The sequence below is a fragment of the Dioscorea cayenensis genome, chromosome 19, assembly GCF_009730915.1.
Source record: "Dioscorea cayenensis subsp. rotundata cultivar TDr96_F1 chromosome 19, TDr96_F1_v2_PseudoChromosome.rev07_lg8_w22 25.fasta, whole genome shotgun sequence".
Classification (NCBI taxonomy): Eukaryota; Viridiplantae; Streptophyta; class Magnoliopsida; order Dioscoreales; family Dioscoreaceae; genus Dioscorea; species Dioscorea cayenensis.
The window spans coordinates 29,258,482-29,276,870 of record NC_052489.1 but is presented as its reverse complement, the minus strand read 5'-3'; the positions used below and the strand labels follow the sequence as shown (position 1 = coordinate 29,276,870).

Sequence of the window (18,389 nt, the reverse complement as noted above, 5' to 3'; positions counted from 1 at the left end):
TAGACAAGATCAGATTACACCGTCTTTATTTATCTAAAGCATGCTCAAACATTGTTCTTTTCAACTGAGACTGGATGTCAAAAATGTAGATAATACTACCATTTAAAAAAAATAAAAAAAAACTATATATATATATCCACACACACACATACATTGATATACATGCATACAAGTAAGAATTATAGCCGCCAAAATATTCAAGTCAAATCCTTGAAAGTCAAAGATGACACACTTGACAAAAATAAATAAATAAATAAATAAATAAATAATAAATCCATTCAAATCCAAACACAAACATTGTTGACCAAAACCAGTTTCCATTTATATAAATACCACCCAAACAAATCTTCACCATCACCAACTCACCAAGCTCTTTCCAAGCTCACCAATGGCAATGGCAATGGCGTCATCTCTCTCCATTCTCCTCCTTCTCTTTCAATCCTTCACCTTCTCCTCCGCCACCCAACGCCCCAAAGCCCTCATCGCTCCAGTAACAAAAGACTTCACCACCCTCCAATACCTCACCGTCTTCTCCCAACGCACCCCTCTCATCCCCATCCACCTCGTCGTTGACCTCGGCGGCCGCCATCTCTGGGTTAACTGCGACTCCAACTACATCTCCTCCACCTACCGTCCTGCACCCTGCCGCTCCGCCCTCTGTTCCCTCGCCGACGCTGACGGCTGCGGCGACTGCTTCTCCCCTCCCCGTCCCGGCTGCAACAACAACACCTGCGGCGTCTCCCCTTACAACCCCTTCATCTCCACTTCCACGTCCGGCGAGCTCGCCACTGACGTTCTCTCCCTCTCCTCCACCACCGGCTCCAACCCTTCCTTTCTTGCCACCGCCTCTAAGTTCCTCTTCTCCTGCGCTCCTTCCTTTCTTCTCCGTGGCCTTGCTTCCAACTCCACCGGCATTGCCGGCCTCGGCAAGACCCGCGTCGCTCCTCCCTCCCAACTCTCCTCCATCTTCAGCTTCAAACGCAAGTTCGCTCTTTGTCTCCCTTCTTCTCCCTCCTCCACCGGCCTCCTCTTCTTCGGCGACGGCCCTTACAAACTCCTCCCCAACATCGACGCTTCTCAGTCCCTCATCTACACTCGCCTCATCACCAACCCTGTCAGCACCGCCGGCAGCTTCAAACAAGGTGAACCTTCTTATGAGTACTTCATCGGCGTTACTTCCATTAAAGTAAACGACAAGGTTGTTCCTATAAACACCACTCTCCTCTCCATCGACGACAACGGCGTCGGCGGCACCAAGATCAGCACCGTCAATCCTTACACTGTTTTGGAAACTAGCATCTATAAGGCCGTCTTGAATGCGTTCACTTCCTCCATTAGTGGGATAAAGCCAGTGAAGAAAGTGTCACCGTTCGGCGTTTGTTACAATGCCAGTGATCTTGGGAGCACTAGGGTTGGCGCGGCGGTGCCGGCGATAGACTTGGTTTTGGAGAGTGAGAGTGTTTACTGGAGGATCTTTGGGGCGAACTCGATGGTGGCGGTGAGTGACCAGGTGCTGTGTTTGGCTTTCGTGGACGGCGGCGAGCGGCCGAGGACGTCGGTGGTCGTCGGAGGGTATCAGCTTGAGGATAATCTCTTGCAGTTTGATCTGGCGACGTCGAGGTTGGGATTTAGTTCTTCTTTGCTTTTCCGGCAGACTACATGCGCGAACTTTAACTTCACGTCGGTTGCGTAGAAGAAGAAGAGGGTGTTTTTAGTATTATGAATATTTTGTGGGGTGTGAATTGCAAAATGGATTTTATTTTAGTATATGTAATAAATATAATAAGGTGATTATTGGTGAATAAAAGAGTGTTGTTGGAAGTATTTATTAAGAAATGATAGAGTGGTTGTGTGGTTTTGTCTTGGTGCTTTGTTCCTTTTGAAGATTATTTATGTGAGTTACTGTGACTCTGTCTGTTGATTTTAGTTGATCCCATTCTTCTTGATTTGAAAATTATGAATTTAACCTTTTTTGTATTATCAAATGTGGACTAACTATGTATTACCATATATATATATATATATATATATATATATATATATAATGGTAGCCAATTGTTGCTTCATAATACAGGATGAGTTAAGTTTGTAACCTGTTTTTCAGTGAGACATAAAAAATTTATACAAAAGATCTAATATTAATAAATTAATTTTTTTTTTTAACATGAATACTCACTCAGGGTGTGATAAAATATTTATAAATTAAAAGATTATTTGTGGATTCATTTTTTTCCCAGAGATATTTGACAATAAAATGAAAATATTAAAATGGGGTTAAAATTTTAATCAATACTTTCAAATTCTTTTTAGGCCTTTTTTAGCAGTAGTTAATTAATATTTTGCATTAATTAAGGACCAGACATCATCTTCAAACTAGTTAAAATCGTATAAAATACCATTTTTAGATGAAAGGAAATAAATAATATATATATATATATATATATATATATATATTAGAATAATATAAGTAATTTCTAAGCGGCATGCACGTATGTATATAAATTTATTATTTTTTTAAGGGTTGTATATGAAAAACAAACATCAACAAAAATTAAAAGAGTTGGGAGCGTTCGTGTTTCACAGGCCTGAAAGGCGAAAAGGAGATGGCGGCGAACGATGAGGCGGTGGACTTCGACGACGACGATCTCATGGACGAGGATGGCCAGGAAGCCGAAGCCTTCGCCGTACCTAAGATACGCTCGACTATCATCGGCGGCGGCGGCGGTGCCGGAGAGGCCTCTAATGTCCCCAGGAAGATCAAGGGGAGAGGCTTCAGGGAGGAAACTGGGGCTGATCGCGGTGCTCGTTTTGGAGGGCGAGATTTTGATTCTCTCGACTCTGACGGCGGTCCTGGACCCCTAAAATGTTCGGTTTGATTCTCTGATCTCTGTGTTTCTTTCGCCCACCTTCTTTTGATTTCTAGGGTTTTGGGAGTAGATCGGTTTGATCGCTTGTGCTTATCGTCAAGGGTTTGTGGATCACTGCGATTATGCTCGTTATGCAATTCTAGGGTTTTATTTTTTGTCACGGTTGTTGTGAATGTGTCAATTGGCATGGAGCCGGGACACTTGAAAATCGATTTTTATGGTTGTAATGAGTGGAGCCTTTGTATCCGTGCAGCAGAGTATGAGATTTTGATGAGAGTTCACGTCAGTCCACTTGAAGTTCTGGATTTTCACCAACATTTATCACACAAGTTTTTAGCTTAAGAATGTTATGAAAGTTCAACTTTTTCAGCTCTGAACTTCCCAAGAATCAATTTTTATGCTTTGTGTACATCCTTATATCTGTCCCTCCTAATGTGTGCAGCTATTGAAGGGTGGATTGTGCTAGTCACTGGAGTGCATGAAGAAGCTCAAGAAGATGACCTGCACAATGCTTTTCGTGAGTTCGGACAGATCAAGAACTTGCATCTAAATCTGGATCGCCGGACTGGTTTTGTCAAGGTGCTATTAGTTATTTGATCCAATTTTTATGGTTGAATTTATTTATTGTCGTTTTGTGTTTCTTGTTTGAATGCATTTTGCTGAGGAAAGTTGCGGTGAGTTAATCGTTCAAGTCTTTTTTTTATTTAAAGATTCGTTGTCATCGTGAAGCTTTGTACATTAGGGTCTCTGTAGGTGGGAGTCCTGTGCATTGTGCTATTTCTGTTCTTTCTCTCATTTTTCCCCCTTTTTACAAATTGCCCTTTATTCTGGGTATCAGACACAGCGTGTTTCACCAACTTTTGGGAGTTTGTTATGTCATTACAGAAGAACAAACTTATTCTTGTCCGGACGAATTAAACTGGGTTTTGTTTGTGTCTGTATAACATGGATTTTATTACAATATCTAGGGTAGTTTCTTGCATATATCTATGCATCTTTATCTATTTCAAGAACCCATGTATACTAAAAAGTAGAAAATGTGAGGATAACTTGAATCTCCACTGGCAGATTTTGGTAATATTATACTGGGATGGTGTCTATTGTTTCTTTGAACTGGGTGTAGAATTATTTTTTAGCTTTTTGATACATAAAGTTTTTCTTAAGTGGAGATGGACAGCATCAACATAAAATGTGTGCTAAAATGATTGGTGTGAATCGAAGGAAGATTATGTGCCCAGAGTAGAAGTGAGAAAATATGGCACAAGTGATTGCTTTATTTTGGTGATAGGTCCAGTTTGTTAAACTGAAGTCATCAAATTTTGCTTCTAAATTATTTTAGTGTGATCATTTCTCAATGCCTTGTCGATGTGGGGTTTGTGGTTAGAGGCTTGGAAAATGATTTCTCTACATTTTTATGTTTGTTGCTTGTTGGTTTTGATCTGAACTCTTGTTAATTTAGGGCTATGCACTTATTGAATATGAGAGCTATGATGAAGCAAATGCTGCAATTCGAACATTGAATGGTACTGAGCTTCTCACGCAGACCATTTATGTTGATTGGGCATTTAGCAATGGTCCTTACAAGCGCAGAAACACTAGACGAAGGTATTCCTTAATTAAACTCTTTCATCTTTCTTGCATGGCCATTTCATCATTTCTCCTTCGTGCTTTTTACTACTAGTTTTGAATTGTACCATTCCCAGAACATATTACAATGGCACTGTTAGTGTGTGCAGTGTTTTACCATTAAGTGGTTGAAGGCACATTATCATGTTACTAAATAACAATCTTTCTTGGGCATAATCTGCTTTATATTTTAGATGTCCTTTCTCACATTTTCTGATTATATGCTTCCAAAAGATTTCATTCCTAAAACCAAACACTAGAGTACCTAAATTTTAGTGTTTAGTTACATCAGGTTTCTCTAGTATAAAATACTTTACAGTGTGAGAATAAGCAGGACGTACTGAATTTTCATCTCAACTGTTATTCTGATCTGATCAGTATTTGGTGCCAATGTGGTTGTGTAACATATCCGCCTTTCAGTCACTTAAGCAAAAACATCATTATTTAGATTTTCAAAATTTCATTGCCTGAGCTGCTTATCGGCTGCCTGATCAATTGCCATTTGCAGGTCTCCACGGCGCCGTTCCAGGTCCCCACCTCGAAGATATTGACGTGATACTTGGCAGCAGCAGTAAAAATCAGAGTGTTTTTTAAATGAGTGAGTTTTGCTGTTATGTTGGCTTCTCTTGACTGTTCTGGAGCAGTCGTTTGTGATTTGGCTGTAATGCTTGTCAACTATGTATTTCTTCGGTTGCTGATATTTTATTGTTATGCTGCGGATGCAAATATATATTTTGTATGAATTTTACAATCGGTTGATGCGTAGGCTTGCTTTAACACAGCATGCTTTTTAACGCTTTCCAGGGATCACATTTTCTGTTTTCCCTAAAAGATGATGTTTAAAGGCAGACTCGCTGCTGTTTACCAGTTTACAAGCTTATTTTTGAACATTTGAACAGGTTTAGCCCATGCTTAAATTAAATGTAAGCGGGTTCACTTGTGGAAATGATCAATTTATGGTCCTCAGATGCATTCTTTCTTTCAGGGAAAAACCCTTGCTGAAACATTCATATTTTAGGAACATTATTATTCTCATAAGCAAACATAGGGAAGCATTATTTATAATGGAAATAACCACCAAAACCAAACACAAATATAAAAAGCTTTGCCTCAAACTCATTCCATGTCTTCTTCTGCATTCTCTCCAGTTGTTGATATCTATTGTGAGGCAGCAACAACAGGTCCCTCCACCTGAGGACACAGTCAGGACAAATTGAAAAAGGATTTCATGATTAACCCCATATTTGTTTCTTAACTTAATTACCTTGAATGTAGCACCACAAATCTCTTCTTCATTAGCTGGAATAGCAGTAATCTTGTTTTTGGGGTTCTCATAGCTTTTCAGGCCTCCTAGAATATTGGAATAGTAACAACCTGTAATCCTTAAACAATTAACCCAAATCAACACTAAAACAAAGACAATAAAACCAGATTAATATATATATAACATCACCTGGAGGGAAAGGAGCCAGTGACTTGCCACAAGAAGCCTTAAGAAGGCCAAGATCATCAGAAAAAGCCACCCATCCATCAGCAGTGATCCCCCAGAACAAAGGTACCTTACCATCCGGATCCTTTTAATAAAAACACACACACACACACAATTATTTATTTTTATTAATTCAACAAATATATATACACTATAATAATGTGTAATGTCAACTTATTACAGAAGCAACGAGCAGGGTGGAAGTGGTAGTATCAAAGACAAGAAATGAAAAAGTCCCAGAGAGATGAGCAAGCATAGAACTAAGAGGATATGGAGCCCGGTCTCTAAGAGCCTTATAAGCCTCCAACACAAGCACTGCCTCGTTTGCCATTTTGCATAAGCCATAGTACTGTTTCAAGCTCCCCATGTTGTCCAGCATTCCACTGAACAAGCAATATATCTCATCCTTCACTGCCAACCTTCTACATCATCCATTTAATTACTACACTTGTAACATTAATTAATATCACAATATAACATATATTAAAATATATACAAAGAAATATAAAGATAAAAAGAGAGAGAGAGAGAGAGGGGTTTACATGGGACGGAGAGGAGAGTGATGGGAGGAGGAGTAGGAGAGATGGGCTAGAGAAGTGAGTTGGAGAGAGATGGTGGAGTTGGAGTTATGGACGAAGCGGTGGATGAGTTCGGACGCCGGTGTCTTTGGTGATGGTGTCCGGCCGCCGGCGGCGAGTAGCTCGCCGGGAGCCTCCACCACCTCTCCACTGAACACTCCTAGTAGCATTCTCTTTCTCTCTTCTGAACTCTTTTTTGAAGACCACTAGAAAATGGGTGGGTTCTTGATTTATTATTAGATGGCTGAAAATGGCATTTAATGAATGGGTTTTTCTATGTTTTTTTTTTTCTAACTTTATATGAATGGACATGGGCTTTAATGAACCTCAATTATTGATTTGAAATGTGGATAGAACCTAATAATTATCTAATTGGGCAAAAGTATGAAAGTAACCAGTAACTCTCCATGTGATGTGATGATACTTTTACTAACTTGCACAATAATGATTGATATATGTTTAAAATGTATTTCTATAAATATTTTTCTTGGTTTCTTCAGCCATTTTTGTTTCTTTCTAATCATTAAATATATATATATATATTTAATCTTTGATAGAGAAAAAAAAAAAAAAACACTCTTTGACCATTTCATTAAGGAATAGTGTAGAAAAGAGAGAGATGGTACTAAGGTCATCCAAGTGGGGTGTTGGTTCTTAAAGTCAAACTGTTCGGTTTGGTTGGATATTGAAGTTCATGCTGGGACTTTCCGACCTATATGAATGAATATGCACAAATATATAAAATAGATCCTGTATGCACATTCACATATTCGTAATCTGTGAACATTGTTCTAGGTCGTTGGATTTCAATCTAACGATTCTGCATTATTCAATGAACAATAATACTGTGTTTATAAACAGTATACAGTAAAAAAAATGAGATAAACAGTATTTTCTAAAATTAGATTAATCAACCCAATTAACACAAAATTAGTTTTCACTGTGCATTATCTTAATTCTACCGTTGCTGTATGTGGATGTCTGTTATGTACATCCACATAAACCCTTTTCTCTATAAAATATATACATTTTTTTTTTTAACCTTTTTGAGATTTGAAAGCCAAGAAGATATTCTTCTAATGTTACGGAGGAAAAAAAAAGCTAACTCAGAAAGCTTTCTCAATAAATTAAAAAATATATATATATATAATTAATGGACAGAAGTTTAGACCAAATTATATTGTTAGAATCCAAGGCAAACTCAGAACAAGAAAGTGTAGACAATTTGGATGAGTTAAATTCCAGAGAATGCAGAGATGATGGAGACTCACTAAGGAATCAGAAACCACAAGAGTAATAAGAGTTAGTGGAGAGGATTGTCACTTGCCATCATGCATATACATGGTAGTGCTGGCCTGAATGTTATGTGGCTGCTAATTTTTTTTCTTTTTCTAGAAAGAGAGAGAGACACACACATAAAGCTTAACAATGATGTATCAACATATAAATAAATAAATAAAAGAAAAAAAAAACATTTAATCTCAGCCTTTTCCCCCTCATACTTTGGAAAAATATCATGTTTGTGACTCTAGCTTAATGATGCCAAGCATGCATGAGTTCATTGATAGGCCAGAAAATGTCCAGGGTCCATTTGGTTGGTATTTATCAAGTATCTAATCTCATTTATTGGTCTAAGCATATAGGGATAAGTATCCAAATATTTTTATGGAAATTAAAATAAATTCAATATAATTAAATAAAGATCACTCCATCACCTACCATCTAAGAGTTTAATGTTATGCCATCTCATCAATTTATTAAAATCTTATCCATCAAACTATCTTTCATGATAATTATATTAAAAAAATAATTAGTTGATACATCCATCAAAAAATTGTATTTGTTTAAAATACATTGTTGAAATATTTAAAAATATATACAATTTTTAAAAGTGGGTGTGCCCCAGCCTTTATCTTTTAAAAATATGCCCTAACTATAAGGGATCATAATGCAATTCCTAATAATCAATTTAAAATTCTTAAGGGGGAAAAAACAAATGAATTACCATTATAGTGAGACAAAATATAAAATAAAATAAAAATAAAAATCTGTACTTATTCTCTACTAGGTACCTGGCAAAAAAAAAGGAATCCCTACATAGTCAAAAGATACTGGAGATTGTGAGATCAAGTAAAGCATGACCACTGTTCTTGATGAGAAACAAATTTTTAACATAGTTGCTTGTGTTCAGAGAAAATCATAACTTTAATCACCCTTAACTGGATGCAAGTTTTGCTAGCAAGTTTCTGTTTATGCATAATCATTCCCTTTCACTTCCCAATTTCTACAAAAATAACAGATCAATCCTATGAATGAGGAAAATATACAACCAGTACCACAAATGGTTGATTGATCTTAATATCAAAGTTCTGCATATGGAAATATGAATGAAACTCAGATAATGATTTCCCAAAGAATAGTCAGTTGAACTTTCAGCTAAAAGCATGTTAGTTCAAGTCATTCACAATAGTTTTCACCAAGACAAAAATAAAAAATTACACACACACACACACACACAGCTGAAGAAGTATAAAAGTATAGAAATGCACTTTCTAATTGTGCACTGGTTATCTCATGCAAGTTATCCACAACTGTCCAGAAAATTCAGCATAAACACAATTCAGAGAGAGACAACTGAATGATCTGATTTATTGTTGTCTGCAAGCAGAAAAAATGGCATGGCATTAACCAGGGCCTGAAAGCAATTTTTGATACATTAAACAGACATACAAATTGTTCTTCTGGATAGTAGTATCAAACTAGGAATTTAGTTCAATCAACCAAGGCTCATATATGACATTCAGACTTTGGGCATGCAAGACTTAACTTCCAATGCAGCTATATTATCAGTGTCATTAAAATAGTAAAGCACATATATCCCATCAACGATTTTACATTTTATGCATGCATATTCATGTCATTTGTCATATTTAGAGTCACAAAATTTTCCATTTGACAATCAGCATGCTGTTGTGAAGCCAAGTTAAAATTTTATCTTTTGGATGAACAACTATGATGTGAATATAATGAAATAAACACAAGAATGAATAGGGAATTATATAATACCTCCCTACCTCACTGCTACCGAGGCTTGGAGATGACCCAAAACAGCCGAAAAGAATTCAATGCACTATTGTTGTCGTGGCCAGAAGAGTTGACTGATTGCTTGGTTTGCCAAAGAAATCCTTCAAAAAATCTCTTTCAATGTGAAGACTATGATTCAACTTTACAGATCAACCCTCATCCTGAAAATTTTGCAATTGCTAAACTAATTGCTGTGAAAAGCATGTAAAGCCCAACCAGGAAAAAACCCCAAAACCTGGGCACCCGAAACCCAAACCAAGTGACCACCAGAAGAGACCCCATTAAGCTGAGTAAAAGGAAGACAAAGGCAACCACAATGCTAATATGGAACTGAAGAACGTATGCTCCAGGGTACATATTCCATGTCTCTCTCACAAGTGCAGAGCCCAAACCAACAAGCATGTTGAACATGGGACCTGCAAAACAGCCTGCCATTGCCGTTGCAGGCTGCCCGGCCTTAGCCACTGCAACATCAGCAACTAGGTCCCCAACTGAGTTTCCCCATGCCAAGACTGTCAACCCTAGGATGGCAGGAGGCAGTTCCATCACAATTCCAATTGCTGCGAGACAGTTCAAAAGTTCCCCTGCAACTGTGGAAATCCAAAACACACTCATCATAAAGGCAACTAAGGCAGTTGCTGCACTTTCAGTCACAGGGGGTTCCTTCTCAAGGTAAAGGTAGCTGAGAGCAAGGCATGCACTTACAAAGAGTACAACGGACCAGATGGGGAAATAAACTTGTGGGATGAAGAATACAATTTTATCATTCAAGTTAATGTAGGAGTTCAGAGAATATAAGAGGAAGATGGGACATAAGGCAATATTGGCTGCAGCATAGAATCTGCTCCATTCTGCAGGCGATGGTGATGGAATGGTGAGCTTCAGAAGAGTGTTAACTGGAACTTCCCATAGTAATGTAATCTGTCCAAGAATAAACACAAAAAATTGGAAAATATTTTACAATATATTAAGCAAAGGGGGATAAAAAGTCAGGAATTAAATCAAGAATGCCATAAGTCTTAAATTTGATGGCAAGAAGGCAGTTCTGTTTTGAAAGAACAGAGACACTGTCAAAGGTTGTTATCACAGCCATATCATTCTGTCCTTGCAGGTCAAATATATATCCTATTTTCTGCAAATCACAAATATAAGTATCACCTACACATCATCTGCAGTGAACCATAATAGAAAATGAAGCAACCTCAGTACAATATAAATCTTACAGTTGCATGTTTACAGAGTATTGCATCTCTCAGCTAATATTATATCAAAATCTGATTAAGGCCCAAACAGGAAGAGCAAATTAGCTTAAGAACCACCACTTTCCAACTTAACCATTAAACACAAGAAAGCAAAATAATAAAGAAAACAACAAATTTCAGACAGTAAATACTCTGTTAGAGAATAAACTCTTTTAACAGCAGAGTTCAAGCTTACACTCAAGACAAGAACTCAATTATAAAGTAAACAAGAGAACTCAATTCGAAGATTAAGATCAATCTTGTTGATTGATTAGGATATAGTAAAACAAACACGAAAACTTCCATCATATAATCTAAATGATACATCAAACAATGCAGAGTATTCCCCACCATTACTTGCACTATGAAGCATACCCTCAAGCCTCCTAGAGAGTCACATTGCAAATCAATTCAGTTAGTAGCAATAGCTAGTTACACGATGAACTAGAATTATCATAGGTTTTCACAAAATTCCCTCTTACATTGCATTGGCAATGTTAATGTTAACAATGTGTTTATCCTACCCCTATATCTTCCAGTATGTCTTTATCGATTGTTCCAAAAAGAAAAATTCTACGCAAAATACAAAATAATGATAATCAAATATACGACAACGTACCTTTCCGAGCAAAGCCCAGAAAGTCGAGTCATTGTTGCCATCCTCCAAATCTTGCATCTTGTTCAGAGAAATGGGATGGCGTGCTTTCACATCCTCCACCAAACCCATTTCCACCTCCACCTCCTCCTCATCCTCCCTTGCCACCTTCCCTCCCCTCCCCTCCACCACCAGATCCATCCAGAATACTAAGCCCACAAAGAAGACATAGAAGCATACCAGCCCCACCGCCTGCCAGAGATAGATCTCCGCGCTCAAGTAAACATAGAAGAGACCCGAGACCGCAAGCAAATAGAAGAAGACATCACGAACAAAGGGACCAGGAGGGACGGAGAAGGGGCCAGAGAGGAGGGCAACAGAGCCGACGACGAAAGCGGACACAAAAGCGCCGGCAGAGAGGATGGCAGCGAGGCCGGTGCGGGGGAGGCCAGAGCGGAGGGCAGCGGAGGAGGAGAAGGCATCGGGGGCGCCATTGCCGAGGGCAAGGAGGGTGACAGCTGCAATGGAGGGGGAAAGGCGTAGGCGGGATGAGATGGAGGCGACAGCAGGGGAGAAGTGGGCGGAGGCAGCGCGGACGAGGAGGGAGAAGTGGGCGAGAAGAAGGAGAACAAGAAAGGGGAGCACGAGAGGAGAGCCCGAGGGGAAGAGGCAGGAATGGAGGGAGGTGTAGTTGAGGAGAGATGGGGAGAGGGAGAGGATGGAGGAGCAGTGGGTGGGGGACGGAGGAGATGATCGGAGGAGATGGCGGCGGGGAAGAGGAGAAGAGGAACGGGAGAAGAGGAGGAGGAGGAGGGTGATGGTGATGGTGATGGAGATGAGTCTTAGAATGGCGGAGGAGGAGGAAGAGGAAGCCATGCCATTCAAGCGGAGTTCATGAGTGCTCTTAGATCGTGGTAATCAAAGGTATCCATTGGGCCATCGCGTAGGATTGCACGAATCTTATAGCATGGCGTTTGGACGAACCAGACCAGCAGTACTATGTATATTTGTCCTGAAGAGATGAGAGATTGGAGAATGTCATGCTGAATTAAAAAAAGTATTATTATTAATTAAAATGTAGATTTTTCAAGTTTGGAAACATTTTAATTTAATTAAGTATTAATTAGATCTAATTTTTCATATATTTTATAGTTTAGAATTAATGCTGAATAGAGTAAAGGCTGTAAAGCTACTTATTGCTGAATTGAATAAGTTTGTGTCGCAGCAGGTATTTATTTGATGATCATAGACATAGACTAGTACAATAATACAAAAAATTGTTGAAGAATGATGGGCGGTAGTACACAATGAGGAATACAGTCTCAATTATTGTCAAGTATACTAGACTTTCTTTGGGTAACTATCTGTTCATTTTCTTTGGTCCCAAATTAAAGTATAGGTCTAACACCCATATTTGAATAAATGGTAACCAAATGAAGAAGAGAGGTAAATGTCCAAACTCAAGAAACACGGTTATGTATCCACTGCTACCTCCAAAAATTTTCTGCAAATGATTTGCAGCAGCACAAAACTAGTCTTCGGACCACACTTGAACCCTGTTGTTTACCAAACATGGCATAAAGTGAGTATTAAGAGTATGAAGCATGAGTCATGAAGGAATTATACAAGAGAGCAAGAGAATTATATTAGTTATATCACTCATGCAGAAATAAGGCTTGCCAAGATAATTTAACCGAAGCCAAAAGTAGAGACATAGAGATATCTTATAGTTTGATAGGTAATGAATTTGGACGTACAACTTAAATCAATGATTATTGCAATCAAATTATTCAGCTCAAACACTCTTTTCCTCAAATGGTTAAATATGCCACATCTTTAAGACATCAAATTTTTTAGCCTAGAACTACATAGCATCTTAAGTTAGATTACTAACACTTGATGGTATTCCTCATCATGCAATATATCGATTGTTACTAATCATTGACATATGGCATGCATCATACTGACAAAAATAAATAACTGAATAGAAGTTTGCTGCATGAAGGATTTCTCTGACAATAAAGATTCTTTCCAGGTAATAGGACCTGAAATAGCTGTGCGACATTAATTTCTAAAATGTTACAAGAATTAGATGAAAATTATGTGGGACAGTGTACACAAATGCAGCAAAAGTGACACAGGAATATCTGCAACTATTAGAAATCTTACCGTGATATAAAGGGAACGCTATCTTCGACGTTTTGATTCTTTTCTCATCTCCATGTGGTACCTCTGCATATTATCTGTTTCCCATAGACGCTTCTGGACAAGATTGTCCTTTGTAGTTTCATCTGAGATGCATATCAATGCAGACATGAACAAAGCAGTATACATTATCTTTAGCATCAACAATAGACTCTGCAAATGTCATTAGTTTCATGAGCAACTCGTATATTTTAGCATGGTTGAGCAATACTAAGATGCATAAAATTAATTATCATGGAAGCCAGAGGTGCAAGTAGGTCACTTTCAGTTCAGTCCATGGGAGAGACCAGAAGAAATTGATTTGAGTTTCCCTAACTGTACTATACATTTCAGGAGTGTTCATTGATTAAGTTAAACACTTTCCCAAGCAAGTAGACGATCATTTAATTTTACTTCCATTGAATGGATGGCTGCAAGTAGATACAATTTTTGTCTTCCTAAGTCTAAAAGTTGCTATTTAATTGTTACCCAAACAAAACAAAACCAAATGGATTTGATGCCTACGGAATATAAAACTTCATAATTTTTTTTTAATTGCCAGATACCATTCTTACATAATGAAGGTGCTAGCAAGATGACATACCAATATTCCACCATGCATCAAAGGGCAATCTCAGAGCAGTTTGTGTTAAGTAGCAAGCATCATTCCATGAATAAGGAGCCTTCTTTATTTGATATCTCCAAAACCAGCATAATCTCCAAAATGCTATCTGGTAATAAATAAAAACATTAGATACACATAGTTGTGTAATTTTCCCATTTACAAACATAGCATATGTGCCGTTGAGGAAGGAAATCTTAATTCAGGAAATCTGTAAATTGTCGGGTGTAAGAATAATTTCTATTTTTTTTTATTATTATTTTTTTATGGCAGTAAGAGCGGATTGACCTTGCCCAGAGTGTAAGGTAAAAGCAAGAATTGGACACCAAACAGTTTCCAAACAGAGGGTCTTTCAGCTCCATGTATCTGCAGCTCAAGCTCATTGCTAAGCTCTTCCTCCACCTTTCTGGCAAGAATATGCAAGTTATGGTTTAACTACAGTTCAAATGTGTTAAAAAAACACACACACACACACACACACACAAATCAATAAGGATTATGGAGTCCATTTATAGCATCTTGAAGATTCACTATACTCCGTTTGAAAACAACTGGAAACCACTTATTATTCGAGTAAAGAGAATAGGAAAAACATGGTAAACAAACAGTGAACATTCCATTTTTCCAAAAGAAGCAGCCTCAAGACAAAGTTGGGCAGAACTCCCTCACAGGACAAAGACCCACAAACAAACCAAAAAAAAAAAAAGGATTTTGCAATTCGTTACATTTTACTTTCAGCCAGTGAGTCAAATCAGGCTCTAAATAACACAACACACTTGCGATTAAAGGCCTTCTGAATCTAAGTAATGTGAAGCTAATAAAGCCTGCAAGAACTGATACTGAAAAATAGAATTAAACTAGTTCTTACTTGTCCATTTGTTTGTTATTCTTTTTCTTGTTTACAACTCCACCCGAACGTTCAAGCTCCAACGCCCTTAACCTGTTCTTGTATGCTGGTGTCTTCTTGACCATGCTTATAGCCTGCAAGACGAATATTGAAGTATATACATGGGCATTTCAATAAGTTAGCAGTAAACTATAGAAAAGACAACATAAATAAGAGAAGACCAATGACAAAGAAAACTAGACAAAGAAGGTTTTGCATAGAATCCCTGAGGCCATATCAATTTCACCAAAAATTTCCCATAACCTATCCAATGATTGTAGATCTAACGAATGATTATTGGTCCTATAATGACTACCAAACTATTGCAAAATTGATTGCTGTAAACAATAGTGCAAGGTTGACTCAACCATATATTACAAATTTACAACATACACAAGTTTAACATTCAAATATTGGAACATTTCATCCTTAATGTAACTCATACATTGTGCATTATTAAAATACCACATAAGTGAATATTGGAACATATCATCCTTAATGTAACTCATACATTGTGCATTATTAAAATACCACATAAGAGAAGCTGAAAGTCTCAAGATCCAAGTCTTGCCCAATAGACTATTGGAAAGAATGGGAAGTAATTAAACTACCATAAAAGAAGGATACTGAAAGGAAGCATGATACCTGATTATACCTAGACCACTGGTTTAAATACTGAAAGGCAGAAAGAACCAGAAGTAGACCCACAAGAACTGCACGTGGATCCTGTCAATGAATTTGCAATGGTTCAATTAAAAACATAAGAACACCATAATAGCATTCTGAAAACATAACCCCCTGTTGAAATAATTATAAACACCAAGTAAGCATTTAAATCGTACTGTTTTATGCCCATAATATGCCTGGTAGTACCGTGCTGTGTTATAAAAGACCTGAAATAACAAGAGAAGCTTTAGGCCATTCCTTGTGGATTCATGTGATCAAAGGAACAGAAAAATGACAATTAACTACATTTTCAAGTGATAATAAAAAAATAAACATATCATTTACTCTGCAAAAGCACTACCCAGAATTACATCTTTCAGTAATGCACCATCTAGGCATTAACAATATCTCTTCAAGGATAAATAAGAGGGCAGTATCTTATGTCTATGTCTACATATACATAGATATGCATAAATATGATCTGAGACAACAGTGTCATCTGTCATGGAGAGTTTTCCATCGTAGGTATCAACAAAATACAGGTCGTGACAGTCTAAGGTGGCAAATAAAGTGATTGAACTCAAGTTAAATTATTTAAAAATAAAGAAAAGAACTCAAACGCAAACTATCAAACAACTATTATTTAAATTATTTTCATTAATGATGAGAAGATAAAGAAAATATAGTGGCAAGTTATACCTCCTCCGGATGTGCAATAGCATAATCATACTGTTCCCTTGTGGCTTCATCCTTCAGAATCTGGAAAATAAAGATAAGAACTTTTATCTCAATACTAAGAAATTGTAGAGATTCCGGAATCAACTTCGCATCAACAGACAAAACGTCAAGATTTCATTTTTCCCATTGATATACAAACGCAAAGCCAAACCCCGGACGATAGATCCGTACCTCGTAGGCATTGGCGATCTTCACAAAGAGCTTCCTCGATTCCGGATCCGGATTTTTGTCGGGATGGCTGAAAATGAAAAACAAGCTCGATCAATCAACAAATGCACCACCGAATCCAATCAAAACAAAAAAATGGCGGTGATTACGGTTAACATACTATTTGAGGGAGAGCTTGTAATAGGCTTTCTTGATCTCCGAGACATTAGCACTCTGAGAAACCCTAGAGAAGCAATCAATCTCCACAAACGCGTTAGAAAAACAGAGATACACGGTTATCAACAGAGAGATCTGGGAAAAACGAGAGAGGGGAATACCCAAGAAGATCGTAGCAATCGTCTTCGTCGCAGTAGATGGCGCTTGCGGGACGGAGGAAGGCAACAAAAACAAAGACGAGGAGGAGAAGAAGCAAAGACGGAGAACGGAGCGCTCGCGCCACCATCGTCGCCGGCGTGCTCCGGCGAGGAGTTCCAAACGGTGAGCTGGTTTGAAGAAAACGAAGAGGGTCTTCTTAGCGATGAACGTATTGGGTTGGGCTGGGTTGGGCCTATGTTTAGTTATTATATTTGGGTGGGGCTAATGATAAACATATTGGATTGGGCCCTTATTTGACAAATACTACTACGCACTATAATTTGGGTAATTGTCATAAAGTTTCAATTTTTATTAAATTTGATTTTCAAAATTTTATTTTAATTATTTGTTTAATGAATCAATAATTCAACTTGTAAAATGATATTAAAATTTATTTTAATTAGATACAACGAAAAATTTATAAAAAAGTATTCATTATAGAATTTTAAATCAAAATTTAAAGCTCTTTTTCCTTTTATTATCAATCAATCATTGACACACTCATTTTGTTTTAATGGAGTTTATATATATATATATATACAAAGATTTAAATTTAAAATCTTTTGATTAATATATTTTTTGATATTTCTTTCATTGTAAACAAAAAAGTCTTACTTTTGTTACTCGCGTTTTAAGAAACAAAAAAGTTAGATCATGTGATATTTTAATTAATTATAGAAATATTTTAAGTGGGAATTTTGAGGCAAATTCTTCTTGGGAGGATGATGAATTGGGAGAACAACAAAAGATAAGAAACAAGTAATTAATGTTCATATTCATGTGAGGGAGGTTTGGTTTATTGTTGAAACTAGACTCATTCCCAAACTTTTCTTGCATGCAATCCTCCAAAAAGAAAATTCAAGATACCTTTCTTTTCCTTGGTGTCAATTCTTCATTTGTGGCTTTCATTGAAAAAATCCAAAATTAGAATAACTTTTCTAACCATTCAATCAATTGCAACAAATTAGGCACATGACATGATTGGACTTGTGAACAATGCTCATTAAATTAATAGGCCATTTCAATTCTTGGGAGTTATTTATTTTAAATGTTTTCATTGGTCACTTGACTTCTTCCATTTGGATTACTCACAATCAAAAAGAAGGAGAATGGATAGCCCATCTTTGATGATTTTTTTTTATGAAGTTCATGAATCACAAGCATATCACACAATGAGTAATATATATATTTTTTTATTTGTATAGTCTAAACTATTAAAAAAAACATATATAGGTTGCAGAGAAAAATAAAGAATTGGAATTTTCTTATATATCTTCCAGTGAATAAATTA

General features: G+C 37.2%; 5 protein-coding genes across 11 annotated transcripts; 2 read left to right on the top strand and 3 right to left on the bottom strand.

Moving 5' to 3' along the window:
- The first annotated feature begins 370 nt into the window (after positions 1 to 370).
- On the top strand, positions 371 to 1,860 carry LOC120283828 (probable aspartic proteinase GIP2). Its single transcript, XM_039290581.1, has one exon. The coding sequence runs from the start codon at positions 389 to 391 to the stop codon at positions 1,691 to 1,693; it is 1,305 nt and encodes a 434-aa protein (XP_039146515.1). The 5' UTR covers positions 371 to 388; the 3' UTR covers positions 1,694 to 1,860.
- A 674-nt stretch (positions 1,861 to 2,534) lies between these two features.
- LOC120249792 (RNA-binding protein Y14A-like) lies at positions 2,535 to 5,360 on the top strand. The gene is made up of 4 exons (XM_039258444.1): positions 2,535 to 2,865; positions 3,310 to 3,446; positions 4,327 to 4,472; positions 5,002 to 5,360. Exons 1-4 carry the CDS (start codon positions 2,604 to 2,606, stop codon positions 5,042 to 5,044), a joined length of 588 nt encoding a protein of 195 aa, XP_039114378.1. The 5' UTR covers positions 2,535 to 2,603; the 3' UTR covers positions 5,045 to 5,360.
- A 143-nt stretch (positions 5,361 to 5,503) lies between these two features.
- On the bottom strand, positions 5,504 to 6,775 carry LOC120249791 (stem-specific protein TSJT1). 4 transcript variants are annotated; one of them, XM_039258441.1, is made up of 5 exons: positions 6,525 to 6,775; positions 6,164 to 6,401; positions 5,947 to 6,067; positions 5,758 to 5,867; positions 5,504 to 5,684 (listed from the first exon to the last, which is right to left on the bottom strand). In XM_039258441.1, exons 1-5 carry the CDS (start codon positions 6,728 to 6,730, stop codon positions 5,652 to 5,654), a joined length of 708 nt encoding a protein of 235 aa, XP_039114375.1. In that variant the 5' UTR covers positions 6,731 to 6,775; the 3' UTR covers positions 5,504 to 5,651. The 4 variants fall into 4 exon arrangements, with proteins under 4 accessions (XP_039114375.1, XP_039114374.1, XP_039114377.1 ...); XM_039258440.1 differs by having other exon boundaries at positions 6,164 to 6,404; positions 6,525 to 6,774; XM_039258443.1 differs by having other exon boundaries at positions 6,164 to 6,429; positions 6,525 to 6,664.
- Positions 6,776 to 8,929: 2,154 nt separating this feature from the next.
- LOC120249613 (cation/calcium exchanger 5) lies at positions 8,930 to 12,562 on the bottom strand. Of its 4 annotated transcripts, none has more exons than XR_005532861.1 (3): positions 11,505 to 12,562; positions 9,627 to 10,565; positions 8,930 to 9,218 (listed from the first exon to the last, which is right to left on the bottom strand). XR_005532861.1 is itself a non-coding variant. In XM_039258187.1 (2 exons), exons 1-2 carry the CDS (start codon positions 12,354 to 12,356, stop codon positions 9,801 to 9,803), a joined length of 1,617 nt encoding a protein of 538 aa, XP_039114121.1. In that variant the 5' UTR covers positions 12,357 to 12,562; the 3' UTR covers positions 9,262 to 9,800. The 4 variants fall into 4 exon arrangements, 1 of the variants encoding a protein (XP_039114121.1); XR_005532863.1 differs by having other exon boundaries at positions 8,930 to 9,255; positions 9,635 to 10,565; XR_005532862.1 differs by having other exon boundaries at positions 8,931 to 9,218; positions 9,635 to 10,565.
- A 122-nt stretch (positions 12,563 to 12,684) lies between these two features.
- LOC120249614 (dnaJ protein ERDJ7) lies at positions 12,685 to 17,239 on the bottom strand. Its single transcript, XM_039258188.1, has 11 exons — positions 17,062 to 17,239; positions 16,905 to 16,967; positions 16,748 to 16,814; positions 16,538 to 16,597; positions 16,015 to 16,065; positions 15,818 to 15,898; positions 15,155 to 15,267; positions 14,575 to 14,692; positions 14,269 to 14,395; positions 13,650 to 13,771; positions 12,685 to 13,036 (listed from the first exon to the last, which is right to left on the bottom strand). Exons 1-10 carry the CDS (start codon positions 17,184 to 17,186, stop codon positions 13,668 to 13,670), a joined length of 909 nt encoding a protein of 302 aa, XP_039114122.1. The 5' UTR covers positions 17,187 to 17,239; the 3' UTR covers positions 12,685 to 13,036; positions 13,650 to 13,667.
- Between the last annotated feature and the right edge of the window lie 1,150 nt (positions 17,240 to 18,389).

Bases quoted from the DNA above. Each gene is read 5' to 3' on its own strand.
- LOC120283828 (XM_039290581.1), top strand. From the start codon at position 389: ATGGCAATGGCAATGGCGTCATCTCTCTCCATTCTCCTCCTTCTCTTT.
- LOC120249792 (XM_039258444.1), top strand. From the start codon at position 2,604: ATGGCGGCGAACGATGAGGCGGTGGACTTCGACGACGACGATCTCATG. The intron at 3,447-4,326 runs GTGCTATTAGTT...TTGTTAATTTAG, and splicing joins GCCGGACTGGTTTTGTCAAG to GGCTATGCACTTATTGAATA. The intron at 4,473-5,001 runs GTATTCCTTAAT...TGCCATTTGCAG, and splicing joins CGCAGAAACACTAGACGAAG to GTCTCCACGGCGCCGTTCCA.
- LOC120249791 (XM_039258440.1), bottom strand. From the start codon at position 6,730: ATGCTACTAGGAGTGTTCAGTGGAGAGGTGGTGGAGGCTCCCGGCGAG. The intron at 6,068-6,163 runs GTAATAAGTTGA...TTTTATTAAAAG, and splicing joins CCACCCTGCTCGTTGCTTCT to GATCCGGATGGTAAGGTACC. The intron at 5,685-5,757 runs GTAATTAAGTTA...CTGTGTCCTCAG, and splicing joins TTTGTGGTGCTACATTCAAG to GTGGAGGGACCTGTTGTTGC.
- LOC120249613 (XM_039258187.1), bottom strand. From the start codon at position 12,356: ATGGCTTCCTCTTCCTCCTCCTCCGCCATTCTAAGACTCATCTCCATC. The intron at 10,566-11,504 runs GTACGTTGTCGT...ATTCTTGGACAG, and splicing joins TCTGGGCTTTGCTCGGAAAG to ATTACATTACTATGGGAAGT.
- LOC120249614 (XM_039258188.1), bottom strand. From the start codon at position 17,186: ATGGTGGCGCGAGCGCTCCGTTCTCCGTCTTTGCTTCTTCTCCTCCTC. The intron at 15,899-16,014 runs GTACGATTTAAA...ATTCATTGACAG, and splicing joins CATATTATGGGCATAAAACA to GATCCACGTGCAGTTCTTGT. The intron at 15,268-15,817 runs GTATCATGCTTC...TTCGTCTTGCAG, and splicing joins AGTGGTCTAGGTATAATCAG to GCTATAAGCATGGTCAAGAA.